The sequence below is a fragment of the Pteropus vampyrus genome, unplaced genomic scaffold (genome assembly GCF_000151845.1).
Source record: "Pteropus vampyrus isolate Shadow unplaced genomic scaffold, Pvam_2.0 Scaffold33, whole genome shotgun sequence".
NCBI classification, from domain to species: Eukaryota; Metazoa; Chordata; class Mammalia; order Chiroptera; family Pteropodidae; genus Pteropus; species Pteropus vampyrus.
Genome location: NW_011888814.1, coordinates 326,591 through 351,031, shown reverse-complemented (window position 1 = coordinate 351,031; position 24,441 = coordinate 326,591). Strand labels below are relative to the sequence as shown.

The following is a 24,441-nucleotide window of genomic DNA, read 5'->3' as shown; positions in this document are numbered from 1 at the left end:
AATAAAAGTCATTTGCTCATCTAGATAGTTTAAGAATTTATTTTTACAAGTGGAAAAGCTAATTTGTCATTATTATCTATTACATAATCAGATTATATATTATAGTGCTAGACACTCTAAGGGACACAAAAATATAAAGCACCACCACTCGAAAAGCTGTCCTTACAGAGATAGATATATTCTTATATTCCCACAAAAATTATTAAATATCTGACATTATATAACTATGATTTGATAGTATACTGCTGTGATATGATATCTTGGTTTAGGTTTTTAAGCCATGCATTCACACCCTTGATTCAATATTGACACTCTCTCTTCCCCAACACACTTTCCAGAGTGTCAAAGTCTTTCCAGCACTGCTCATCTCTCCTGAAGTCTCTCTTTATTTCTCTAGTGAAAATAAACACTCTTCATGATAGCTTCTGTGTTTCCAAACTCCCAGCTCGAAGGTCTTATAGCAATATTTTAATCAAGCAAGGTGAGACCGTGACAATACAGAACATGTCTACCGTGAGCATTAATTTCCAAAATGTAATGAAAAAATTTTTCTATCTTTTTGTTCCTTCCCTTTAAAAAAAAAAAAAAATTCTTATAGCTGCAACTGCTAGCTTGGTATTACTGAAAATACATATTTAATACTCTTCTAACAATAGTTTGACTTTATAAATTAAATTTATTTTTAAAATTTTATTTTCTCTGAACAGCAAAAATATATGTATGTGGCCTCTGTTACAGAATAGCTTACATTTACATATATTATTTAACTTAATTCTCACACCAGGTCATGTTGTAGATGAAACTGAATCTTAGGTTTGGAAATTTAACCACGGTGTCAGAGCTCAAAAATGGTAAGGCATGGATTCAAACCCAATCTCTCAATAGAAAACCTGGGATTGTTTCTATAACTCATAGAGTCACAGTTTAGGTTTTTATCCCATTAGGCTGGGGCTAGAGACTGAAGGCCAGAACCCAGACAATTACTGCAAAACTGGAAGGTGGCTGTCTTCATGTCCTCCCCTAAATGGTTATATTCTAACAAGCACCATGAAAGAATGACAACATAAAATATAAATCTATTCAAAACAACGTAGCCTAGTGGTTCTTAGGAAAGAATAAAGTCAACAACTCTAAATATGTATGAGGTTTTACACCTAAAGAAATAATACAGAAAGCTCTAGGCTTTTGTTCTTGTTATTAAACTGCTGTAGAGGTAGCCAACAAATACTGAACACCTGAAAGCGGTAGGAAGTGATTAGTCTCAACTAGGGTGGTTCCTCAGGTTTAAAATAATGCCAAAATAAGTTTCAAATCTTAAAGGAGGGGAACAAAAAGACATTTGGTGCCTAATATATAAATTCATAGACTTGGAAGGCTAATATATCTAAATATAAATTTTATTAGAAAATAAAGTTATGAGTTACTCGTATATTGAATATACTTAGATTTTTCTGCATTTCTAAATGTTAACTAAAATTAGAAAAGTTAACATTTGATAAGCATTAGACTTTGCTAGGTTTTAGTTAAAACTTCCAGTATGATTTGATAGAAAAAGTATTCTTATACAATGTATAAATTAAAATGTATTCGAAGGGACATAAAATTGCATTATGAAATCTATAAGTTATTTTCATATTTTTCCAAAAGAGTAGCAAAATTCCCAATGTTAATTTTGGAAAAAATGTGTTTTGGTTATTAATATGTTAATATGTTAATAATTATAAACATAAACTATGAGGAGTACTATGTATGTAAATTAAATTTAAATTAATTGTTAAAATATAATTACATTTCTTGACACAAGAGCAAGAATCATGAATTTTATTTGTGAAACTCAGATGCCACCTATTGTTTAGAAAAATAAATACATCATTGTTATTAGAATTCTATTTCTGTTAACAATTTGCTGGTCTCAAGAAATATGAACACTGTACACATAGAACAGAGACTGGCTCTCCAACTGTATAGGATAGTTTCAAGGACATAAAATCATTAAATGAAGCTCTCTGAAATTTATATTAGGCGAGAAAAAGTAAACTATCTTTGAGTACCTATACCTTCAGAGGAGTATATTTTGCCCTAGTAATTATTTTTGTATGTATATAATTTTAATTGAACTTTTGACTTTTACATTATTGTCATTTCACTGCCATTGTAAGATATAAGAGAAATCTTATTTCCTCTTTACCCTGGTTTATCCCCATGCTAAGCTATACTTCAATAACTAGAATTTTGGCATTGATAGGGTCAAAATATAGAACATTTTCATCATCACAAGGATACCTTGTGTGGCCTTTTTATAGCCACACCCATTTTCTTTCCATCTTCCAGCACCTCTTCAAGCCCTTGCAACCACTAATCTGTTCTCTTCTATAGTTTGCATTTAAAGAATATGCTAGAAGTAGAATCATACTGTATGTAAACTTTGGGCACTGGCTTTTTCACTCAGCACAATTCTCTAGAAATTCACCTAGATTGTGGTGTGTATCAATACTTCATTCTGTTTTATTGTTGAGTAGTATTCTATAATATGGAGATATCAGAATTTGTTTAACCATTCACCCCTTGAAGAACATCTAGGTTGTTTCTACTTTGGGAGTATTACGAATACAGCTACAATGAACATTAATTACAGATTTTTGTGTAAATATAAGTTTTTATTCCTCTGGGAAAATGCCCAGGAGTGCAATTGCTGGTTGTATGGTTGTTACATATTCAGTATTTAAAGAAATTATCAACTTATTTTCCAGAGTGGTTGTAACCTTTTACATTCCCATCAGCATTGTATGAGTGATCCAGTTTCTGTGTCTTAATCGCATTGGACATTGACTCTGTTTTTATTTTAGCCATCAGATAGGTATATAGAGGTATCTCATTGCAGTTTTAATTTGCATTTCTCTAATGATGTTGAAAATCTTCTCATGTGCTATTTTCCATCTCTTTATCCTTTTTGGTGAAATGTCTTTTCATGAATTTTGTCTTTTTTTCTAACTGAATTGCTTTTTTTTTTTTTTTTTTTACTGTTAAGTTTTGAGAGTTCTGTATATATTCTAGATACTACTAGTGTTTTGTTAGTTATGTCATTTGCAAAGATTTTCTTCCAGGTTGTAGCTTGTATTTTTATCCTTTAAACAGAGGATAAAGCAGGGTCTTTCACAGAGCAAAAGTTTTAAATTTTTATAAAGTCTAATTTATCAAATTTTCCTTTTATAGACCATGCTTTTGGTGTCACATCTAAAAACTTTTTGCCTAGCCATAGAACCCAAAGATTTTCTGCTGTCGTTTTTTTTTTCTGAAATCTTTATAGTCTTATATCTTATATTGAATCCCATGCATTTTGAACTCATTTTCATAAAAGGTGTGAAACTTAAATCAAAGGGTTTTTTTGTTTGTTTGTTTGTTTATGCTTCGAATATACAATTGTTCCAGCATCTTTTTTGAATAGGTTATCTTTCCTCCATTGAATTGCTTTTACACTTTTGTCAAAAGTCAGGCATATTTTTATGTAAGTCTATTTCTGCATTCTCCCTTCTATTCCACTGATCTATATGTCTATCCCTCCATCAATACCACACTATCTTGATTACTGTAACTATATAATTAGTCTTTAAAACAGGTAGAGTGATTCCTCCCACTTTATTCTTTTTCAAAATTATTTTAGCTATTATCGTTCATTTGCCTTTCTGCATAAATTTTAGAATCTTGCCTATGTCTACAAAAAACTTTGCTGGGATGTTGGTAAGATTGCATTAAATCTGCATCTACTTCAAGAGAACAGTTATCTCTACTATGCTGAGTCTTGTAATCTACAAAATCTACACTCTGCATATGTCTCTTCATTTATTGACATTTTCTTTGATTTCTCTCATCAGCATTTTGTACTTTTTAGTATATAAATTCTATACATGCTTTTTTAAGTATTTCATTTATAAAATTGAATTTTTAATCTTGATATCCACGTTTATTGCTAGTATATTGAAATACTATTGATTTTTGTATATTTATCTTGTATCTTGCAACCTTGACATACTTTATTAGTTTTAGTATTTTTGTAGATTTCTTCAGATTTTATATGTATATAATCATGCCATCTGCAAATAGGGACGATTAATTTTTTTTCTCTAATTTTATGCCTTTTATTTTTCTTGACTTTATTGCATTGGCTAGAATGTCTAGCACTATGTTGAATAAGTGAAGCCATCTGAATCTAGAATTTTCTTTGTGTAAAGATATTTAGCTATATATCTTTGATAGATGTCTATGTTATATATTTCTTCTTGAGTGAACTTTAATAGTTAACACCTTTTAAGGTATTTGTACATTTCATCTATGCAATTAAATTTCATCTATGCAAATAAAGTTATTAATATCATTCCCTTATAATCCATTTAATGTCTATATAATGTGTAATAATGTCTCCTTATTCATTTCTAATACTTGTAATTTCCATCTTCTAGTTTCTTGAACATTCTGGTTATAATTTTTTTTAGTTTCATTGATTTTTGTTGCTCTTTTATTGATTTCTGCTCTTCATTTCTTTCTTTCTTTCTTCATGCTTCCTTTGTTCTTTCTCTCCTAGTTTGTTAAGGTAGAATCTCAAATTATTCATTTGAGACAATTCTTTCAATATAAGCATTGATAGTATAACTTTCCCCCTAAGTAGTCTTAGTTGTCCTACTAAAGCCGCTTTAGAAGCATCTCACAAATTTTGATATGTTCTCATTTCATTTTTTTAACTCATTATGTTTTCTGATTTGCTTGTGATTTCTCTGTTATATGATCAGTTTGAAGTGTGTTAATTTACAAATATTGAGGGATTTTCAGACATATTTTTATTGATTTCAAGTTTCATTGTTGTCATGGAACATACTTGTAATGTTTAATCTTTGTAAGTAAGTTGAGATTTGCATTATGGCCCAGAATATGGTTTATCTGGGTGAATGTTCTATGTGCACTTGGGAGAAAAAAAGTGCTATTGCATGTGGAGTGTTCTATAAATGCAAATCATGTCAAATTGGGTGATAGTGTTTCTAAATCCTTGTTGATGTTTTTGCCTGATCACAAATCTGATCACACGAATTACTGAAAAAAAAGTATTGACGTTTGAAACTGTAATTGTAGATTTGTCTCTCCTTTTAGTTGTATCAGTTTTACTTAATGTATTTTGAAGCTGTTATCATATACATACATATTTAGGGTTGGATGTATTCTTCATTAAATATGAAACCTATGTCATTATACAATGTCCCTCTTTATCCCTGGTAATATTTCTTGTTCTGAATCTTGCTAATCTAATATTAATATAACTAATGTAATTTCTTTGATTAGTGTGTATATGGCATATCATTTCTTGTTTTATTTTTTATCCTCCTTTATCCTTGTTTTAAAGTGGGTGTTTTATAGAGAATATAGAATTGGATTTTGCTTTTTTATCTGATATTGACAGTATCTGCCTTTTATTGGAGTGTTTAGATCATTTACATTTAATGAATTATTGATATGTTTGAATTTCATTCTGCCATGTGTTATTTGTTTTCTATTTATCCCCACTTTTTTGGCTTTTCCATTCCTTCCTAATTTTTTTTGGAGTAACTAAATATATTTTAAATGGTTTGGTTCCATTTCATCTCTACTATTGACTTATTAGTTATATCTATTTTATTTTTAACTTTGTGGTTGCTCTTGGATTTAATACACACACACACACACACACACACACACACACACACACACAAACCTGATCACAGCCTATCTTCCAATAATATTATACCACTTCACATGTAGCATAAGATCCTCATAATAGCATACTTCTACATCTTCTCCACAGTAAGATACGCACAAGTTGCATTCTCATTTGGTCCTCAGGTGTCTCTTACAAGATCATATAGGTGCTGGAAGAATTCAGTGGTTTGTATCTGCAAGATTAAGTTCTCCTTTTTCTTACTAGCTCTTGGTTAAGGGATGCCCTCAGCTCCTAGGGGCCATTTTTGTGTTCTTGCTACATGGTCCCCTTCATCTTCAAAACCAGCAGGAGAATTTCTCTCTCTTCAAATCTCTCTCATACTTACATCTCTAACTTCTTGTCTAACTTCTAGATCTAGATTTAAAAGACTCATGTGATCAGATCAGGCCCAAATAGGATAATCTCCCTTTTGTCACTTAAGATAACATAATCACAGGAATGATATCTCATCATATTCACAGGTTCCTTCCACATTCAAAGCATGGGTTACTGGAGGTCATTTTGTAATTCTGCCTATCACACAAGGCATGGAGACTCATATAAACTAAAACATAATTTCTTAAAGAAGAAGGATAAGAGATTTTCAATCTGTAATCTCTCTAGTTAACTCAAAAATCTTACTGGACATATAATGGAAAATTAATAAGTACTTGGCTGAAACTCTTTGTGAATAACAGACTTCTAAAGTGTACATGGATTAACATTATTCTCTAGCACCTTCAATTGCCTTAATAGCTCAAGGCAATCAGGTATCCTAGATTCCACTTGTATGTCCCTACTGGTTGAATATTCCAACAAAATCCCAAGTGAAGTAATAGTTCCTAGTAAAAGAACAACAACTCCACTCACTATTTCCCTGCATTATGAAAATTCTAAATACAAAAAATGTAAAAGGAGAAAATCAATCCACATTCATGTGTAATCTAGGTCTACATATTGATGATAGTAATCAGGAAGTAAGATCTGGTGGGCACTTTCTTGGAATCTTGTTGACAAAATGAGAGAAGTGATACTTTTAGGTATCTGACACACACTGCAAAATAAAGTACCATTTCTATTCTTTCTCTATTCATTTTTAATCCCTTTTCTCTTTTCTCTTAGACATATTTTTAATGATTTTATCTAGTTCTCTCTTTGCTCAAGCCTCCCCATTTTTTCTTCACCATTTCTTCTTTCTGTCTATTCAGGTTATTTCCTCATACCTAGATTGATCCCCACCTATTTTTTCTCTCCATGTATCCTTCTCCTCTCTCCCCTTCTCTGCCTCTCATTAGACCCCTTGTTCTCCTCATTACTATCCTATCTACTGCTTCACCTCTTATCCCCAACTCGTACTTGCTCGTTTAAACAATTGTTGCTTCCTTTTATATAAATTAGTTTTTCTTCTTCAGTTCCTGAGTATTGTCAGTAATAAGAAAAATATATTTTTTCTACGATAAGGGTACACATCTATAAAATATTAGCCTATAAAGACAAAAGAAAGATTAAGTATTTTTTTATCCTTCGTAACCTGAACTGATGCACATTAGTGAAAAACACACATTGCCCCAGAATATCTCAGAATCAGTTTCTATCTCTAGCTTTATATATCCTACATAGAATCCTATTTTACAAAGCTGAGCAGTACTTAGATTGTCCACTAGATGGCAAACAATTACACAAGGAGACTGACAATGGAAAAGATTTTATAGAATTATAGATTGTGTTATAGTTTTTTTTTTTCCCCACAGATGAAGCATGTGCCAAATAAATAAAATGTCTTAAAGTCACCTTAAATTTCTATTCAGGACAAAAATTCTTCCAAATTTCTCTTACCTTTTAATTATTTATTATTCAAAAACAAAGCAAAAATAAATAGAAGAAAGGTAATGTAGAAGAAATGTTTCTTAGCTGAAGGGACTAAACAAACGGTTCACAATTATTCATCAATGAAATGGGAATAAATAAAATTGAAAAGTGCCTAAGTAGTTCTGTGAGTAAAGCAGTCTAGATTTAAAAACACTGTAATCATGTATAAGTAATAACTATGTCTGGAGGGGAAACAGTAATGATCATATAAAGAGAGCATATTCAAATAATATGATAGTTCAGTGGATGGTAAGTTTATTATTGGGGGTAGAGTTTATTACTACAGGGAATCACCAACCTAAACTCCATTAAACCAAATTAAAACCATCTCCGTTACATGCAATAAAAATGACAATAAGTCAGTAGTGTTGATATTTTAGGTATTCATGCAAATAAGCAAATAAATGGGACCACATCAAACTAAAAAGCTTGTGCATAGCAAAGGAAACAATCATCAAAATGAAAAGGCAACCTATGAAATGGGGCGATATATTTGCAAATCATATATCTAATAAGGTAATAATTTCCAAAATATATAAATAACTCATACAACTCAGGAGCAAAAAAGATAACAACCCAATTAAAAAGTGGGCTAAGGAACTAAACAGACAGTTTTAAGAAGAAATACAAATGGCCCACAGGTACACGAAAAGGTACACGACATCACTAAGCATCAGGGAAATATAAATCAAAACCATAATGAGATATCACCTTGTACCTATTAGAATGGCTATCATCAAAAAGTACCTATTCACAGACAAAGACCCGATGTAAATATAAGGCTCGTTATATGTGCAAAAGGGAGGCAGGAGAGTCAGAGAAAGAGATGTGAGGATAGAAGCAGAGGTCAGAGTAATTTATTTCCAGGAGTCATGAGCCAAGGAATGTGGGCAGCATCTAGAAGCTAGGAAAGACAAGGAAACAGACTCCTCCCTAGAGCCTCCAGAAGGAAATGCATTTTGTTGACATCTTGATTTTAGACCTGTGAGACCCATCTTGGACTTCTGACCTTCAAACCTCTAAGATAAAAAAAAAAAAAAAAAAAAAAATCGTGTTGTTTTGAGCCACTGTGTGGTAATTTCGTTACAGCAACAAAAGCAAACTAATACAACTTCTTAGGAAAGAAATATCAGGTATTTCTTTTAAAGCAAGAAAGTGATTACCTAAACTTGAGTAAGATTCATTTACATCTCAGAAAAGACTGGAGGATAAAAGCACTCATCTTATATAACACATGATGAAAACTTTTTCTCTGCAGCTGGTAAAGTAATTATTCATGGAGAAAGGCCTGATTTCTTGAGAATTTACTTAGGTAAGCAACTGCAAGTGAGATACATACTCTGGATCTAATGAGAGTCTCTTGCAAGTTTCACTGGCAAGAGAAAAACAATTCCGCATAATAAAAGAGACCAATGAGAGCGTACCAGTGAGCTGCTATGGGACTATTACTGGAGGGGAAAGATATGGAATCCAGGAATAGGACACTGGGTATATGTCCTGGGGAACTGTGTTAATGAAATAGCCAGGAGCTACATGTTGTGACTTTCTTACCCGTGATTTTTCTATTATTTAACTTTTTGTTGGGACAATAAACAATCCCAGAGTCTCAGTGGTTTAAACAATAAACAATTATTTCTTACTCATGAGTGTTGGCTGTGGCTCTGCTGGGCCTGGCTGGATTCCTGGTATCAGCGAGGCTTAAGTTCAGATCTGCACTATGTCATGTTGAGACCCAGGCTGAAGAAGTAGCTGCTATCTAAGTAGGCATGCTGTTCTCAAGGAGGATTGTGTAAGAGTGCAAGAGGGTGATGGGCTTCTGCTAAAAAAAAGCCAAGTGTCACTTCCACCCATGGAAGTCACACAGGCAAGCCAAGTCAGTGGGAAAGGGAAAATGGTCAGGAAGAAGAAAGTGAATACTTGCTGAACAATATTCCAATCTACTATAACATTTCAGTAAAGCTAGGAAAATAATATAACTTGTGTCATGTGAAATCTGGTGAAAGCCAAGTTTATGGTGAGTTTTGCATTAAGGTCTGTACAGAACTGAAATGGCCCAAGGAATAAGGAAAACAGCAAAAGAAAAAAAATTGGGTTACAGTTTTATTTCTTCAACACAAAATAAAAGGAAAGGAAACTAATATTTTGATAAGCAACATCTCTTTATTAGGCACTGTGCTGAATAATTTCATTCTCATTCACTTTCACAAGTTTTTCAGATAAGAAAACAAGTTCAAAAAGGATAAGATTCTTACCCAAGTTCTTACAGTTTGTGTTCCATGATAATTCAGGAAAGTATCAGTGAGGAAAGTTGAACAACTAAGGAGCTAGGAAGGGGGTGTGGGGCTCTGAGTAAAATCAGTGGTCATAGAAAGCAACTCTAACAATAGAAGACTAGAAAAATACAAAAAGATGGCAAACCCCATCAAAACTGGAAAGGAATTGTTTTATATGGAAGTGGGGTTAAAACAAGCTAGATCAGTTGCCCAGGCAAAGGCATGGTCCATGGGTTTCTGGAAGACAGCAATGCAGCACCAGCATCCGGGAGATGCTGCAGTTTCAGAGAGATAACTAGGGGAAAAATTCAGAAGGGTTTCTGATGGAATTGAGACAGGACCACCACTAGCGCATAGAAATACCCTTAAAAATTAGAAAAATGTGTCCTCTTTCTTTGGCACAGACCTGTGTTAGGATCCACAGTTTGCTCACTGCCACTTGCTCCCTCCAAGAGAGTGGCGTAAATCTGCACAATTTCGCGCCATAACCCTATTTTGGTTGAGATATGGAAAGGGCGGGGGTTTGAAGGTTGAAGACATCAGTCGCAAAGGGTATTGCTCCAAACTATCCACATGAGTGAGAAAAAGTCTATTTCTATGGCTGCCTAGAGGAAGTTTAAATATTTGCCTAAAGTTGGATATGTATTAAATACTGTTTTCTGTAGTTTAGATTCCTAAAGGAAGAGTAAATGTGCTCGTTTAGATATTACCAGGCACACTGAAAAGTAATTCACAATTTGACAATATTCTAAGATTTTAAATACTTGGGAGAATTCACAAAAAGCAGGCAACTGAACTCAACTCAAATAGTGTTGGACTACCTTCACTAGAACATGCTGTTCTAGAGTATGCATTTCCCCAAATGGGTGGTGAGCACAAATTCAGTTACAAAATGTATATAGCTCTTTCTCTATCCCATTTAGTTTTTTATTAGATATTCCATGTCAAAATCCTACCCAACCTTCAGGACCTGATTCAAATCCCTTCTTCTCCGCCAAGGTTAACCTTGGTCATGTTCCACAAATGATCTTTCCCCACTCTGATTGTTGGGTGTTTTACTTGTGCCTCTCGGATGAATTAGCTTTCATTATGATTAGTAAGTTTGGAATGAAAGACCCACCAAAATCTTACTTGTCCTTCAAACCCAGACAAAAAGTTCTCCTCTTTCAAGTGAAATCACCCTGACCCTCCCTAACCTGCTCTAGGTAATTTGTCACTCCCTCTGTGCTAAACATAGAGGTAGAGAACATATAGTCTGACCCTCATTAACTCACATCGTTGAGAAATACTAAACATTTGTGACCTTCACTGAGGACAGAAGATATAAAATATCTGTTTCTTCTTTGCTCCCTAGTACATATTATGGAATCTATATCAGCATTTATAAGCCTGGTCACTGTTGACATTTAGAACTAGATAAGTAAGAGGCTGTCCTGTGTATTGTGGGCTATTTAGCAGTATTCCTCCTCAATCCTGACAACCAAAAATCTCTCCAGACGTTGCCAAATATTCCCTGGGGGATGAGATTGCCCCCAGTTGAGAACCACTGATCTAAACCATAGTGGAAATTAAATGTGCATTGACTTGATGTCAAGAATTGTCAGGATTTTTTCCTCCACTTCAGCTCTTCCACATCACATAGCACTAGAAAGGGTTTCAACAAATATATTAAAATAAATGAGTGGTTTAAATAAATTGGAAATAACACTAAAATCTTTCCTTTGGCCCATTAAAAACTGAGGTTACAAGAATGATATATATTCATCAATTCACGAGAAAAGGTGTAATATATTGATTAATAGAGCAAATCTTGGAGTTGGACTGTGTAGGTTCAAGTCCAAAATGCATGGTTTATATCCCAGCTCTCGGCTTCCTAATACAGTAACCTGTAACCTGGATCAAGTCATTAAACCTTGCTGCACCTCACATCTTCATCATAAATTGAGGATATAAAAAGTACTTACCTCAAGAAGACTATCTGAAGATTACATGAGTTAAGATATGTCAAGTGCTTAGAGCAGTGCCTGACGAGTGTCAGTTATTATGTATTCAAGAAATCGAATATTGACTCTCCACCAGGCATTTTACAAGTGATAGGGATTTAACTGTGAATAAAAAATTCAGGCTCTCATGGAGATTGTAATTCAAAAGGCAAGGAGGGGAGGAATAAATTATAAAAGCGCTGCGAGTGATAGAGCAGCAAGGCAACCGGAAAAGGCTGCGCTGAGGTCCCATGTGAGGTGAGGAAGCTCTCCAAGGAGACAGCTAAAAGAAAAGGCTTCCTGAATATGCAGTAACGTAGTATTTTTTCAAAACTCAAAAAGGCTTTATCAGTGAAAATATTTGTAAATAAAAGAGGATTTCTAATTACACAGGATTATTTATAATTTTTCTCTATTATGTAGCTGAAATGTTAATATTTTTTACTTTATTTAAATGTTTTAATGCATTCCTAACACAATATGTTGCAAAGTTTACTCTTACTAATATTCTGTTTAGTATTTTGCCTAAAATTTTTTCAGCCCATATATTGAACAAAAGTGTTTATTTTCAACTGACATTTGTCCTTTGAAATTTCTTCACATGTTCTATGAGGAAAACTGTTTTCAATTTAACAAACTTTTCTTCAAACAAGTAATCAGTGAAAATGCTGTGACAATTCATTTAACAGTTCTTTCAAAACAGAGTTTTCTAATTCAAGGCAGCAGAACAGGATTTGCAGAAATGAGGTTGCACATCTAGAAAACTGGTGATATTTGTAATGTCTTCATTTAAGTTCAAACATTTTTAGTCCTAAGTACATTTCTTAAATTCTATTCCTCAGCTATATCAAATTATAATTTAGCATTGATACTTCTGCATTTTATAGACATTTTAAAAAAGGAATAATTATCCCCTTTGAATCTGGCAGAAATATAACTTTTTAAGTTCACCATCTTTTGCAGCATCTTTTGGTAATTTTCTTGGCCCAATATTTCTATTATGCTTTGAAACACACAAAGGTTAATATTTCACTAGAAATCAGAAACATATATTACCATGGGTAAAGGGTTGGGGGTGGTTTTAAAGTATAAGCCACAGAAATTCTTTATTTCTTATATCTGTGGGGGCGGGGGGAGGGAAGGAAGGAGGGAGGGAGAGAGAGAGATATGATAGGAGAGGAATATATAATGATCAAGAGTCCAGAAAAACAAACTTTCTTAAAAGAGAATGTGGGATTCAGTTACAAAAGAAGAATTCAGGTGACTAAATTAAAAAATATTTCCCATAATAGAGGCTATCAGGGGCTGGGGAAAGTTGGGGGAGGGAGAATGGAGAGTTATTGTTCAACGGGTACAGAGTTTCTGTTTGGGATGATGAAAATATTTGGAAATAGTGATGATAGTTGCACAACATTGTGAATATACTTAATGCCACTGAACTCTATACTTAAAAATGGTTAAAATGGTAAATTTTATGTTATGTGTATTTTATTACAATTAAATAAAAACCTCCCACACCACGTACTAGTGAATGGAGCAACTGGGACTCACACACTGGTGATGGGAATGTGAAATGGGCCAACCACTATGAAAAAGAGTTTGGCAGTTTCTTAAGAAGTTAAACATACACATGTGATTTAGCAACTGCACTCCTTGATATTTTCCCAAGAGAAATAAAAGTGTTATGTCCATATAAAGTACAAAAAAAGAGTAATTCAAGGAAATTCTCTCTTAAATTTACTCACCTCAAGTCAATAGAGGCAAGCATTGTTCTAAGTATCATAACTATAGACTCAAGGAGACAGAGGACATTTAAATAGCTGTGACATTTACAGGATCTCCTGCCACCATCAGGCTTCCTTCTCTTCTCCTCCCCACCCCCTTTATTTTCTTTTTTACACCATAGATGAGGGATAGGAGTAGGAGTGTTGTTGCTGATGAATGCAGAAAATAATTGTACAAATATTATTTCATCCAATAATAACAAAAAGTCAGTGTAAGACATATTCACCAAAAAAAGCTTATTTTATATGCATTTTTGAAAATAAGCACCAAAAATGATTTTAATAGATGCATGATATTTTTAATTCTTCACAAACATTGTTACTTAATTTAAGTTTTATGTAATGCTTAGGTTTATTATTATATTATCTATCAAATAAATGTACTTATCTGAAGTGTTTTCAGAATAACTTTACTAATAGTTTTATATCTATTAAAATCTTTACATAATACAAAAATTTATTTTTTTATAAGTAGTCAAGAGACTAAGGATAAAAATTACCTTAATCACTCAGTATATCTTTACACTACATTTTCAGTAAACACAGTGCCAGAATATTTTAATCACAAATATTTTTTAAAACAGTTCTTAAAAATATTTAGCATTTCAAAATAGAAAATCTCAATTTCGAATTCTTAAGTAAATATTACTTAAGAAATCTGTGTTCCTTCCTAGAAGATAAACAAAACCAACAAGAAAAACTACTTGTTCAGTTTCTATCTTCTTACCTTCTTTTAGTTCTTCTGTATCAAATGTACTATCTCAGGTTGTATCTTCAATTAGACAGCTTTTTAATTTTTTTCTCCTTCCTGTAATTAGCAATTAATTGATGATACCTACCCATAAAAAGAAAATATATGTGAACAACAGCATTCATAAATAATTAATTCAATACCTATTTATCAAATTAAAGCCTTAGACATTAGTTAACGCCTTTCCAAATATGTCACCCACTGGCAGCTGAACTCAAGTTTCCTCTCAAGCCAACTCCATCAACAGACACAATTTTTATGTATGTGCTCTCTTTCTCTAGCACTTCTTCCTATCATAAATAAGCCACTAGCAAGGTAGAAAAAATGCCTTTGGGATATTTTTAGATTATTAGTTTGTTAGGGCTGCCATAACAAAACACCAGACTGGGTAACTTAAACTACAGAAGCTTATTTTCTCACAATTCTGGAGGCTGGAAGTCCAAGATCAAGGTGCCAACAGGGCTGGTTTCCTCTAAGGCCAAAAGGAAATGATCAGATTTCTTTCCTTGGCTAGTAAATGACTGTCCTCTTGCTGCCTCTTCACATAAGTTGTCCCTCTGTGCATGAGCACCTCTGGTGTCTTTCATGTGTCCTAATCTTCCCCTCTAACAAGGATGCCAGTCAAATAGGATTAGAGCCCTGATGCACATTTTAACTTAAGACCTTTTAAAAGCCCTTTCTCCAAACGAATTCTGAGGTGCTGAGGTAACGCATGAATTCAGTGGGGTGGAGAAGGGGTGGGCCGGAGGGGGGAGGGGGGATATACAATTAAGCTCATAACAAGCGAAGACAATTAATTCAGACTGAAACATATCCTGTAAAGAATAAAGCTTATCTCCATGCATGAAAAGAGCCCATTCTAGTCACTCATTAACAGGTATATAGTTTCAGAATGTCAGTAAAAGAAATGAGGCAATGTATGGATTAAAGCTAAATGTAAAATATCTAAATATAATATCCTACTTGACACAGTTTCACTTATTTTTTAAAAACTATCTGAGAAACATTTTCTATGTTTCCACTCGTAATAAGCCATAGAAATTGAAAGAGAGCTAACAAATGACACTGAGAAGCAGAGGTAACAGCTACTCAAGCAACGAAAATCACAATTACAGGAAACTTAGTTCTCGTTGCAAAAACAGGGAAAAAAATTATTTTGCCTATTCATTGCATCTTATTTTCTCATTGACTGTTAAAATAAAAAATACATGTTCATACATGAAGTTTTATCTTTTGGGTTAATGAGAACATACTTATTACATTACTAATAAATAAACACAATGAAAGGAATTTGTGTAGATTAGTCATAGTTTGTCCAACCCTACTGCCCAGACATTTCATTAGTGGCTATGTCACAAGTTGCTGGAATCCTTGTTCTGGCATAATTCAAATTGCAACACCACTGGGAGTTAATCTGTAGACTCCGTCTACCTGTAGTTCTCATCTTGACTGGCCCCTACAAACTGAAAGCAAGCATCCCTGGCTCGTGGGACCACAGTTTATAATGTGGTCACCCCTACTGCAGAGTCTATTCCAGCTTTGTATTTTGGGGATCACGTTTCTTTCCTTAAGATCAAATTCCACATACTTGTTAAAAGAGATGCAGTATCACTTACATAGTAAAACCATTAAAAGAAGCATATTCCTCAGCTGTGAATCCATAAATATCTCGGCAAGATAGGTCCACTTCTTGCTGAAGAAGAAGACTGACTAAACTCGTTGGTTCCTCACTTAGAGCAATCATAAGGGCTGTTCTGGAGCAAGAGATATAAATGTCTATTTATGGATTTTAAACAGGTCTTATACTTGTTTTTAAGTCAGTCTTTGAAACTTACTGTTCAAATGCATAATCTCTATCAGAAAAAGAGTCAGGGCAAGAATGTAAAAAGTGGGGCAGATCTGCCCAAAAAGATGTGCCAATCCCAGATCACATCATGGAGTCTAAAGATAAAGAGTCCGTAGGAAGCAGCTAGCTCAACGGTATTCCATCCCTGCTCCTCGAGACCTTGGTGTCTTCAAGGAGATGTCTCAAAATGCTTTGGAGGGATGTGTCTAGCCCTCTGCGTGCCCTCTGCTCCCCCTTAACGACAGCATCTAGGACTTAGAGACTGAGTTTCTGTGTAAGATTCTAATGTTATAAAAAATAATAATAGTAATAATTTATTAATCTGGTCCAACTGTTTGATTTTACAGAAAAACAGATCTCAAGACTCTAGGTAATTTGCCCCAAATCACATAGCCAGAACTTTTTCCAGCAACAACAGCAGCAACATATATGTTTATGTATCTCCTGTTAGGTAGCTTTAGTTATATGTTCTTATGTAGCATTAATTATACCTCTGATTGTTATCTGAAGCATTCACATCTGCCCCTCTCTTCAGAAGAAATTCTACCATTTCTGCTTTATTTTCAGCAATGGCAAGTAAAAGTGGAGTGTACCCATCCTGAAAAAATTATTTCAAAATGATTATTTAAAATATTGTACCAACTATTAACATGCCTTTTAGATTTAAGTTCAATTTAAAAGATAAGTGTTCTTATAATAAACCTCTGATGTAAACTTTAATTTTTAAAAGATTTTGATACATAACAAAATATGATTTCAAAGACCAAGAAAATGATTGGAGTTGGGCCGGTCAAAAACAAAATTAAAGTTTCAACTTCAGGCTTAACTCAAATTGCGGGCAAAAGCAGTCTGGATTATTTAAATGACGAGCAGCTAGCACTTAATGTAAGTATTGCAAACCATACATTCACATTTCATAATACTGTTACAACTGAATTTCCATAGAGCTTCATTTAAACCTTAGGTTGTCTTATAGACAAAATATCAGTGAATTAAAGTGTTAAGAAGCTTTAAAAAATATTCATCAGTTTTCCATATGTCTCAATAGAGTTGGATTACTTTTAGTATTGTGATTTTTTAATTCAACCCTATTCTTATTATTATTCATAAGTACATAAATAGAAAAAAATGTAGGCTTTATGATTTTTATTCAATAGTCATTTATAGGAAAATCAAATATTTATCATTTGATATAGGCCTCTGAACAGTTACCACTGTAAAATGTGATGTTGCTTTGGAAGTCAGGTTTATAATCTGAAGTAAATTGGAAAAAGACTTTTAAAAAAGGAAAACTATCAGTATTTGATAATCTCTTTCTTCTTCTTCTCCCCAATTTCATTTTGGAAAATTCATACTTTATATAGCATGTGTTTCAACAGATATGAATTATCTGCAATGAATACTTTCTTCCATTGCCTTCTAAAATATAATGTGCTGCTTTAGTAGAAGACTACCTTATTTTGAGCTTCAAGATTAGCTTTGTGCTGAAGCAGTATTCTGACTAAGGAGGTGCTGTGACCACAGACAGCGTAGTGAAGAGCAGTGTTGCCATCTAGGTCCACCAGGTCCGGGTCTGCGCCTTGGTCTAGGAGAAGGGTAGCACAGCTCTCCTTTTCACACTGGACTGCCTGTCAGTGCAACAACAATAGTTGAGTAACCAACTTACTACTCAGGATATGTTATATTAAACTAATGTTTATATTATGTTTTAAAATATGGAATTCAACAAAAGTTAACTAAGAAAAAAACTCAAGTGCATTCCAATTGAAAAGAAAAAATTAGCATACCTTAGTCAATGGAGATCTGTTTTCACTATCCCAGACATTTATTTTGCATTGTTTCTCAATTAAGAGAGATACAACATTCGAATATCCATAAGCACAGGCCAGGTGCAAAGGTGTTCTATAGCAATATAACAAAACACAAAGTTAGAGGTAAGTCTTAGTTTGAGAAGTTACTTACTCTATTCAAAAACATGCCAGATCATATATTATTAAGATATACTGAAACAAAATTCACATTAATTATAATTGCTTTTTACTAAATTATTACTTGCATAATAGGAAGTTTGTCCAGCCCTCAACCCAAACACACAGGGCCAAACAACTTTAAGCCCATCTAAAATAACACCTTGCAGTAGTTTAGCAAATCCTGGTAAATACTTTGAACCATTTTCTCCATCCACTATTATACATATCTCAAGAATTTAGTCCCAAGGAATTTAGGTGACTTTTACTGGATCTTTAGATCGACCTCTCTTTCCAACTGCAGATCTCTTTTTTCATTAATTTAAAAAGAAAAAGGTGAAATAAGCCAGACAGAAAAGGTTAAAAATCACATGATATCACTTATATGTGGGATATAAACCTAAAACCAACAAATGAACAGGACAAACAAACAGAGATTCATGGACATGGACAATGGAATAGTGGTTACCAGAGGGGAGAGGGAAGAGGGGAGAATAAAACAACAAAATGTTTTAACAAATTATGTATATATAGTATGAAAAAAATAAACTGGCATTAAAAAAAAAAAGGAAAAAAAAAAGAAAAGAAAACTCTGCTCCAAGAGAAAGTAAATGGCATTTGGGTAATTTTCAGTAGGTCTTGCCAAAGTGGCTGCCACATGCCTGCTGGATAATTTCATTCTTCTAATTAAAGTCGAAACCCCACTGTGATAATTAAAGCTTTTATAAAAATCTCAGAGTCCATCTGTATGCCCCAAGGGATATAGGAAATCAGCCACAAATTCAATAAAATAAAATAGCTATGAAAAGGTTAACTTTCTAAGGAATTACTGGGTAATATAGTCCTGTGGTCTTTTACACAAAATCTAAAAACAAGACTAATCTATCTTGAGCATGCCTGAAGCACAAAGCTTACAATATCACTCAAACCTTCAAGACACTCTTATAAAGACCCTTACTCAAAATATTTGGCACCCTATTAAATGAGATACCCTGGTTTAAAAAGACAAAGTACCTTAAGAACATACAGATTTAAGATTTGCCTTCATTTCATTTCAAGTTTTAGATTTAACTGATTCTTAAATTCTAGAACTCACAATTGGGATATGCAGTTAATGATATCTGTGTTACAGCCATTTACCAAATGTTTACACAAAGTAAATGCTTTGAGGCAATATTAATGTGTCTTCATCTAATGTCAAAAACAAAAACCATTCTATTTCTTGAAATGGTCGAATGCAAAAATGTATATTTACAAATATCTTAGAGAAACACTTTAAAACCAAAAAATTCCATTTCTCAAAAATCCTTAACTTGTATTATATAATGTATTATATTTCCAATCTAATTTTTATAATATAAATTAGTTTATATTGTTACTTTTTAACTCATAGTACTTATCTTACAAGAAATCTAAATCCCTGTGGGGCCTAGTGTTTATTTCTAGAGATTCAAGCTAGCTGGTATCATTTCATTTCATTCAATTTCAGTTTTCTCCCAGTCTCTCATTCTCTCAAATACCTGTAAAAGAACTGTCAGCATAGACTGTGGACAGGTGAAGAATTGTCAGAGTCTAGAAATCTCTAACTGAACTTTAGCCAAAGGCATGACTCGGGTGGAGTATGGATTCTTACTATGGAAGCTGGTATGAAAAGTGTTATCCACTAGACAGAACAGGACCAGAACATAGCTGCAATCTTCAATTAGGTCTTATCATGACAATACCCTTTTGTATGAACTGACTAAGGGCTCTTCATAACTTAGAATCCACAGTAGGTGAAGAACCAAGTGCTAGAATTCAGTGCTAAAGAGAAAAGTCAGGAAGCTACTTCATACTAGATCATTAAATTATTTTCAACTCTAGGCTGGGCAGTTTAAATCTAGGTCTGAGTAGTGTGACTACAAGTATTAGTTTGAAATTGAGCCTTCACCTATCAGATATATATGATCTGAGGAACTTTTTATTAAAAACCATAACAGTAATTTCATTTTATAGCTGGCATAAATAAACATCTCCTGTTCATTTTCAAATTTATTGGCACAATACTCTTGAAATATAAACATAAATAGAAGCCAAATAAGAAAAACATATTAACAGAGAGTTACTTTGGTTTAAAAACAAGTAGCTTGCAACAGGGCTTTGCAGAGCTTGGTTTAAAGAACACTAATCTAGTAATAGCTCTGATTTTACAAATGAAGAGATTTAGGGTTAAAGTTATACAACTGCAGAGCAGGCCTCAAATTCAGATCTTTATTCTCAAAATAGTGTTCTTCCTATTGGGCCACTATGGGCCAGAACAACCTGCTCATAAACTGTCATGATGTTTCTCCCATTCTCTCCTAACCAGAAATACTCACTTTTAGTATCATTATTTTTAATAGAAAACATATTTAGAATATTATCTCCATAAGGCCATTATTAATATGTACATATACTTATATGAGTTACCAGAGACATTTAACACAATGCTTCTAAAATGTTTATGAAACATTCTATAAAACACTATAATCTACCTTTTAAAAAATTTAAGCAACACAAAGCAAGTCTCCAATGACCATGCTCACTCTACCTACTTCACATTGCCCAGATCTCATCTCCTCCTCAGAAAAAGTAATTTTTAATTTTAGTATGTGCCCTTTCAAATGTTATCTCTCATTCTCAATCTTTCTCCACACACATATAAATATTCAAATATAATATATATTTGAGATTCGTTATTCATCTTAACTGAGGTATAATTTATATACAAAAATTTAAGTGTACAATTTTATGAGTTTTGACCAATATACAGTCATACGAGCACCACCGTAATCATAATAAACATTTCCACCACTCTAAAAAGTTTCATTGAGCACTTTACAATCAATCTCCTTCTCCTCCTCCTCATCTAAAACCCCAGGTAATTAAAAAAACTAATATGCTTTCTGTGGCTATCCTTTTGCCTTTTCTAGAATTTTATATAAATAAATTCATTCAATATATAATCTTGTGTGTCTGGCTTCTTTCACTTAGCAATAACACTTTAAAAATTCATCCACTTTGTTACATGTATCAGTTATTCATTCTTTTCTTTTTATTAATAAAAGATATCCTTTTATTGCTGAATAGTATCTTTAAATTATATTTATCTATGTATGGATGTATGTATTCATTTATCAAAAAATGTTAAGCACATACCTTGGCTAGGCAGGGTTCTAGATGATGAGGGAGGATACAGCAGCAAACAAAACAGACAAAAATACCTGCTCTTATGAATCATACATGCTAACAGAAGAGGTAAACACAAATTTAAAATATGAAGTATACCAGACAGTATTAAGTGCTAAAGAGAAAAGTCAGGCAGGGAAGAAGGGTAGGAAGCGTCAGAAAGGAGGGGGCTACAGTTGTAGGTGGAGCAGCCAAGGAAGCCCTCACTAAGAAGGTGACGAACACCTGAAGGAAATGAGAGCAACCCATGTGAATATCTGTGGGGAAAGCCCTCTAGGCAAAGTGAATAGCAAATCCAAAGGCCTCAATGCATTTCTGGCACTTCTTTGGAACACTAAGGAGGCCAGGGTAGCTGGAGATGAATGAAAGGGAGAGTTACAGGAGGTAAGATCAGAAAGACAACAGGCTGGAGATGAAGGTGATGTAGGGCTGTATGAGCCATTGGAAGGATTTTGGCTTTTACCCTTAAAGAGATGGAAAGCCAGCGGAAGTTGTTAAGGCAAGAAATGACATCATTTGACATATATTTTATACAATCATGGTCATTTGGGTTGTGTCGAGAATGAACTAAAAAGTTTAAAAAATAGAAAACTAGTCTACGGCCATGCCACCTTGAACAAGCCCGATCCTATCTGATCTCAGAAGCTAAACAGGGTCGGGCCTGGTTAGTACTTGGATGGGAGACCACCCAGGAAGACCAGGTGCTATAAGCGTAAAAAATAAAAAATAAGGGATTGTAAGCCGACAAGGTTCTTGCAATCTGTGAGGTCAATCAAGGGTGGCCTCACCTAAAAACATAATAATACTAAAAATTTTTAAAAAAAAGAAAGAAAACTAGCTGGAAGACCTGTAATTCTGGTTAAGACATGACAATGGCTTTGATTAGGGTGATAACTGTGAAACTGGCAAGAAATGGATGGATTTTAGTTATATTTTGGAGGTAGAGCCAACAAGATTTGTGGTTGAATCAGGATGTAAAAGAATGAGAGGAATCAAAAATGACTTGGGTTTCTGGCCTAAACAACTGTAAGAAAGAATTTGGCATTCATAGAACAAGAAGAGCAAATCTGAGGAAGAATAACAGGAATGCAGTTTAGGGATGTTTGAGATACCTGATCAGTGGTGCAATGAAGCCAGTGGCTTTTACAAGCCAATTGTTAAATTTTCAGGAAACACTGGAACCAGTTAACATCAGATTGGTAGCTTGAAATCAGGGATTTTCCTCCCTTTCCCTCCCACCCTTCCACGAGCCTGTTCAGCAGCATACTCACAGCCTGTTAGATATCCGAGTGGAAGTATAAGCATTTATGTATGTGAGTCTAGCGTTCAGGGGAGAGGTCTAGCTGGAAATAAAAAGTTGAAAGACTGGAATATAGATATTTAAAGTGAATCTCTCTTCACCAGGCAAGGAGAGAGAGAGAATGAATATCAATTCACGGCTGGAGTGCCCAAATTTTTATCAGTCAAGAAGATGAGAACCCAGCGAAGAAGTCTGAAGTATCCACAGAAGCAGAAGAAATGCCGGATAAACCAAATGCCCTAAAAGACAAGACAATATTTCAAATACTACTGATAGGGCAACTAAGATACCTGGCTGAGATGCCAACCGGGCAAGACAGAAATGACCACTGTATAAAGTCATATTAAGGTTATCCATGACCTTGTAAAGTAATTCAATGAAGTGGTATAAGAATAAAGATAAATTAGGTAACTCTGTTCTTGTTAAAAGGTGAAACTATCAGCTAGCTGACACAAATCCTATTCTAAGTTACCCAATTGTGATGAAAGATGACACTTCTCATACCCTATGACTTAAAAAGTCCCTGAAAGATTTTCGGGTAGGCACAGATAGTACATATTTTCTGTTATTAATGCTAAACACATAACTTCTTAGTTTCTTAATATATAAAATTATTTTTTTGTAGTAAGTGGTGTTGTTTTTCTTTTTTAATATCCTGCAATTGAAATAAAAAATTCTCAGAAGACTCACATTAAAAAGTTAATTGTTTTGCTGTTTCAAAGTCTCAAAACCTTAATAACCACTGTTCTGGGATATCACCTCTAATTTTTTCCTATCGTACATTAGTAGCATGGTAAATCTTAGGTGGCTGGGGACAATGTACTCTACAGAGAAGAAGAAAAAAATATATAGCAGGATGGGAAAAGGGTGGAGGGCCCAGTGGAGATTAAGGCAATAGGAGGAATGGAGGGAATCAGAGCAGGCACATTGAAATGCCCTCAAATATCCAGATAAGCATTTTAAAGATAAGCTGAAAGTTAGGAGTGCGATTCTCTGCCGAAAGTCACCAGACCTCTCCTGTATGGAAACCTGCCGTGACAAGCAGTCCGGTAGCCCAGACAAGTCCTGTTTCTAGCTGGAAGACTCAGTGGCCCAGCGGCCCTAACTTTTCCTTCACGCTGCCCTTCGTTACTCTAGTCACCTGTATTCTCTGTCTCGAATGTTGACATCATGTTTTTGGAGATACTTCTTCACCTTCTCCAAGTCCCCGACTGCGGCAGCTTTATGAAGTTTCTTTAAATCCTTATCCCGGAGGTTGTAGCCCAGGTGGGTGGGCGGACCAGTACTGGCCTGGCCTACAGACAGGTGTGAGGAGGAGCTGTGGGGCTCATTCTTCCTTTTCCAGAATGTAAAAAGCTTCTTCATGGCAACATAGGACACGACCCTTGAGTCCTATCAGGATTTCCCTGGGATTCCTAACCGTCCCAACGCCCCCGCTGCTGACCCCCAGGCTCACAAACACCCTGGCCAAGTTCCCGCCCCAGTCTCTGAGATGAAGCATCCGGAGACGGAAGTAGGCCAGAGGCAGGAAGTGGGCCAATGACTAGAAATGGGCTGGGCTGCTTGCCTGAAATAACGCGCCAGACTTGGTTGCCTGGCAACGCCCAGGTCCTGGAGCCGCTTCGGTTTGGACCCAGTCTCAGGGGCACCGAGACCCAGATTCTCACTTAAGATCTTAAACTGACTGCCACACTCAGTCTTCCTGTTAGATTGCAAGCCTTCGGGTAGAAACCTAACAAC

The 24,441-nt window shown here is 34.4% G+C and overlaps 1 protein-coding gene and 1 pseudogene across 1 annotated transcript; one reads left to right on the top strand and one right to left on the bottom strand.

Annotated features, from left to right (window-relative positions):
- Window positions 1-9,931: 9,931 nt before the first annotated feature.
- ANKRD7 (ankyrin repeat domain 7) lies at window positions 9,932-24,066 on the bottom strand. The gene is made up of 7 exons (XM_023528874.1): window positions 23,843-24,066; window positions 18,015-18,129; window positions 17,682-17,855; window positions 16,719-16,825; window positions 15,998-16,135; window positions 14,358-14,465; window positions 9,932-11,508 (listed from the first exon to the last, which is right to left on the bottom strand). The coding sequence occupies exons 1-6, from the start codon at window positions 24,064-24,066 to the stop codon at window positions 14,405-14,407; spliced, it is 819 nt and encodes a 272-aa protein (XP_023384642.1). The 3' UTR covers window positions 9,932-11,508; window positions 14,358-14,404.
- On the top strand, window positions 21,996-22,114 carry LOC111738024 (annotated as a pseudogene).
- Window positions 24,067-24,441: the final 375 nt, after the last annotated feature.